At 45.1% G+C, this 4593-nt stretch overlaps 1 protein-coding gene across 1 annotated transcript; it reads right to left on the bottom strand.

The window, feature by feature from the left end:
* Positions 1–2323: 2323 nt before the first annotated feature.
* Positions 2324–4369, bottom strand: Tusc1 (tumor suppressor candidate 1). Its single transcript, XM_021161342.3, has one exon. It carries the CDS (start codon positions 3589–3591, stop codon positions 2974–2976), a length of 618 nt encoding a protein of 205 aa, XP_021017001.1. The 5' UTR covers positions 3592–4369; the 3' UTR covers positions 2324–2973.
* Between the last annotated feature and the right edge of the window lie 224 nt (positions 4370–4593).

The raw sequence follows: 4593 nt of genomic DNA, 5'->3' as shown, positions 1-4593 counted from the left end.
TAGTGTATACTGCATTTTTACTTTCATAAAGATTAAACTAGGCCCCTGGTAATTTTTCTAATATTGACTTTATCCACTCTTTAAATGACTACATGTTTTGTTACAACAAATCATCTTTCATTCTGCAATGTACTTTTACCCATGGTCAACATGGAAGTCAGTAAAGTAGAAATGTGATTTAGCCTTCTTCCATTTTATAGGATATATTGGTTTGAGAATTTTTAACATCTTTTATGAAATGAGCACAAAAGTAAATCTATGTCTGTATTTCATTACACCTTATCCAGCAGTAAATCTGACAAATTTGCTATTTATTCACAGTAAAAACTCACACACTGCTGGGCATGGTGGTGCAAGCCTTTAATCCCAGCACTTGGTAGGCAGAGGCAGGTAGATTTCTGAGTTCGAGGCTAGCCTGGTCTACAAAGTGAGTTCCAGGACTGCCAGGGCTACACAGAAAAACCCTGTCTCGACCCCCACCCCCCAAAAAAGGATTTGGCTATTATTATGCTAGAAATGCCGCCCTCTCTGATTCTGATTGATCACTTACTTTAAAGCAGGCCCTTTGCTTTTAATATCTCAATAAATGTTTTACAACATTTTGATGCGATCTCGTGTTTATTCACTAATGAGAAAAATAAGTCCTAGAGAAAATAACTAAATTAAAGCTAAATCAACTAAATAAAAGCTAAATTAAAGCTACAGTAAAATACCTGTAGGACATATAATCTTTTCAACCTCTTTTGTTTGTTTGTTTTGTTTTGTTTTTCGACACAGGGTTTCTCTGTATATCCCTGGCTGTCCTGGAACTCACTGTGTAGACCAGGTTGGCCTCAAACTTAGAAATCTGCCTGCCTCTGCCTCCCAAGTGCTGGGATCATCTTATTTTTAAACTCTAATGCCTTATATAAATGCTTTACTTCCCTGTAAAACCATGAAATGAATGGGGATAGCACAAATTTTCACATACCTTCTATTTTCAGCAAATTCTGATATACTTTAGGCACAAAGGAAGGCTTCAATATTCACAATGGAATATCAATTGCCTATAGGCAATATAGAAAGGGTTCTCAAAACAGGCAATAGCACTAGTTTTTCTTGGGCCTTGTTTTGTAATAAGTATTTGAAATGTAGTTTTTAGAATTTTTGGAAGTTGCTATACACAGTATATACATATTATTTAACTTCTCTATTCATTTGCCATCCTCTGTGCCAACCATTTAAACACTTTTGAATCCATGATGTACAAGGGGCTCAGGAATAATACTCCAAAGCTGAGTGTACCTATATTGAACACTTTCAAATAATCTCTTTTTCACCTACTATGGGTCTTTCACAAGTTGTCTCCTCCCACAAGCAAGCCATAAAATCCACAATTTTCCTTTTTTTAAGACAAGTTACAGAAACCTTCCTCAAAAGACAGCTATAAAATGTATAAACACTACTTTAAATATCCCATGCTTTCCCATTTGAGATAGTCATAAAAGAAATTTTTGATCTAAATTGATAGTTGACCTAAGATCAACTTTTAGAAAGAAGTCATGATCTGTGCCCAGGGGAAAATGCCATTAAAGAGGTCAAGAAGAGAGTAAACAAATAGGCCTTCCTAGATTCTCCTCTCAGTCTATAACTCTTAGTTTATAATTATCATTCACTAACTTCTATAGGGTAACATTCATTCAGTGATGGCTTCAAAAGTTTCCCCTTGGTTTCTGGGGCATGTAAAATTGTAACTATGCTTTTCTCTGATTGGCCTGACTTTTGTTGCCAATAATCCTTATGGTGCTTATGGAAAAGTTAGCACATCTTTTTGCTACCACAAGTTTTATCAGGTACATTGCATTTTCTTTACTGCTTAGTAGGCAAATTATGTTGATGATGGTATAGGCTTATAATCCTAGCACTTAGTAGGCAGTAGGTGGAGGGCTGAGTTCTAGCTCAACCTGAGCTACCAAGCATTACTCAGTCTCAAATGAATAAATATTTTAAGAAAACAAGTTTAGAGCATGTGTTGTTATTCTTTGTTTTCTGATAAGAAGAACACAACTTAGGCATAATTCACTGGGATTTTTTGTATAATATAGAAGTAATTTATGATTTCCTGAAATAATCATGAACTATCTGAATAAGCATTGTTAATCTAAAATGTGGTTAATAATAAAACAATCTTCAAACTATCTTGAGTTTTGTCAAGATTTTGTATAAATAATCCAAAAGATTACAAAAAATAAACAAAGACAGATATTAAAATATGTAACATATATAGGCTTAGAGGAACCTATAAAGCTTCAAAACATCAAATAACAGTCATGGAAATTTTAGATTTCAATGCACCAGTTTTATTTATCAACTCAAATCACCTGTCAGAAGATATTCTAAAAAGATCTCTGGAGGCCAACACACCAGAATATATTAAACATATGTGGACTGGAATGACGGGCAATTATAAATATTTTCTTCTTTATAAAAAGGTAGTACTTCATGGGCTATCCAAGTCAGCAATTTACAAAACACACTTAAAAGGTGGGTTGTATAAGAGAAAAGAGCAGAGTTTAGTGGACAGGAGAATGACCAGGCATCACCAACTCAAATACACTATTCATCCTTCAAAGCATCAAAGATTGGGGGGGGGGGTGGCAAAAAAAAAAAACTGGTCCTCACAAAACTTTGAAAACTTCAAGAATTTGGGAGGTGCGACCAGGCACCCAGTTCTTGCAGCTTTAAAGCAGGTCTTAGAGTTGCTAGACCCCTCTCAACACACCAGCAGGGTACTTGGAAGTTGCTTTGCACAAGTGGGAACTGGGGAACTCTTGCTTCTCTTTCTCCATCAGGCCAATGGATTTGGCGCCCGGAAGTGCCCTTGGGTGGGGCTGGAGTTCAGGACTTAAAACTTCCGCGTGCTGAGAGGGGAGGAGCCCGGAGTACTACGGAGGCGGGGCGCGCGCAGGCCCCACCTCCCTCCGCGCCCTCGGGCTACAGCCAGGGCCTGGGAACGTCCGGGTCATGGGCGCACAGGCCGGTGGCAGTTTCTTGGAGCCGTGGCTCCTCGATGGCTCCCGGCGGGCGCGCGCCCTGCTGCTCTAGGTGCAGCTGCAGCAGCGCTCGGCGGTACATGACCTCCAGCTTCTCTAGCCGGGCCCGCAGCGCCCTGGGGCTGCCCGGCTCCTCTTCACGGCCATCGCCTCTCGCCTTGCGGTTGGTGGCGGGCTCGTCCGGGGCGAGGGTCTCGACGGCGGCCTCCCGCTCGCCGCTGTCGCCCGGCAGCCGCAGAGCCTGGCGGAAGAGGCTGCGGTTCTCGCGCCTGAGCCGCCGGTTCTCCAGCCTCAGGCGGGCGTTCTCCTCGCGCAGCCGCGCGTTCTGCCGGTCCCGCTCGTCCCGCGCGCGCAGGGCCTCCAGGTGGCTGGCCGCCAGGTCGGCGAAGCGCTCCTCCAGCTGTCGCCGGGCCCCGCCCGCGCGGCCTCGCCAACCCACGCCGCCACCTCCACCGCCGCCCTCACGGGCCCGGCCCAGGCGGCCCGACTCGCCGCGGCTCCCGCCGCCTTCCCCGCCGCAGCTCCCGCGCCGGGTGGCGCCACCACGCATGCGCCACATCGGTCCGGTCTGGTCGCGCCGCCAGTCCGTGGCCCGAGGGGCCGCGCGCGGGGCGCGGGCGGACTTGGGGCCTGGCTGGGCGCTCGGTCGCGGGCGGAGGAAGAAAGGTGGCGGGCGGTGCTGGCGGCAGGCCAGAGGAGGCCGGGAGTTGGCCCGAGCTGAGGCGTGTCCTTGTCTCTCGCGGCTGAGCGGCCCCCCTGGGCCTGCGGTCGCTGGTCGCCTCACACACGACGCCCCTGGGGAGGGCTCTGCTGCTCAGCCCTGTGTCCGTGCCGGGAAAGCCTTGTCCTCTGCTGGGTGCCGGGTGGCCACCGCTTCCCGCGGGCCTGGGCACTGCGGGAACATCCCGCCTTGCCCTGCTCCCCAGCACAGCCACCAGTGCATACTTTGCGACTTACATGACAGTCTTGAAACAAAATGAGTTTTTGAGACTGCTGGGGAGCTCATTGCATTTATAGCATTTGAAACCTATTGAAACCACGCCCATGTTTAAGAAACACAAAACTTTATTGGGCTGCACCTGCCATGGGGCTCTCTGACTCAAACAGGTAGCATTACAAATTCTGGAGAATTTATGTGTTGAAACTTTACTGGGTCACATCTCAGGGCAGTCCTTAAAATTTATAAACTATAGTTTTATTTATTTGAGATACAGAATATTCAGATGTTTCCAAACTATCTGGAGACAGTTGGATACATAAGTTTATGTGAAGCACATTGCTATTTTTTCAAAGGATCTCAACCTACATAGGTCCCGAATGATTGCAAAGAAAACTCTTAGATACTGAAGTCAAAATCTTTGAGAAATACATGTTAGTTAGAATCTGTGTTTCAGACAAGGTTCTGTTTAATTTTTAGGTACCATGTAATCTATAAAACTTCCACACCAAGGAAATGAACAGGTAGTGCCTAGGAGAACTGTGGTTCAAATTAATTAGAAAAACCAACACTCAGTTATTGTTCTTTAATTTTTTCCAGGTAAAATACTAAAATACCACAAAT

The sequence above is a fragment of the Mus caroli genome, unplaced genomic scaffold (assembly GCF_978045245.1).
Source record: "Mus caroli unplaced genomic scaffold, Mus_caroli_1 scaffold_6, whole genome shotgun sequence".
Classification (NCBI taxonomy): domain Eukaryota; kingdom Metazoa; phylum Chordata; class Mammalia; order Rodentia; family Muridae; genus Mus; species Mus caroli.
This window is presented reverse-complemented; position numbering and strand designations above follow the sequence as displayed.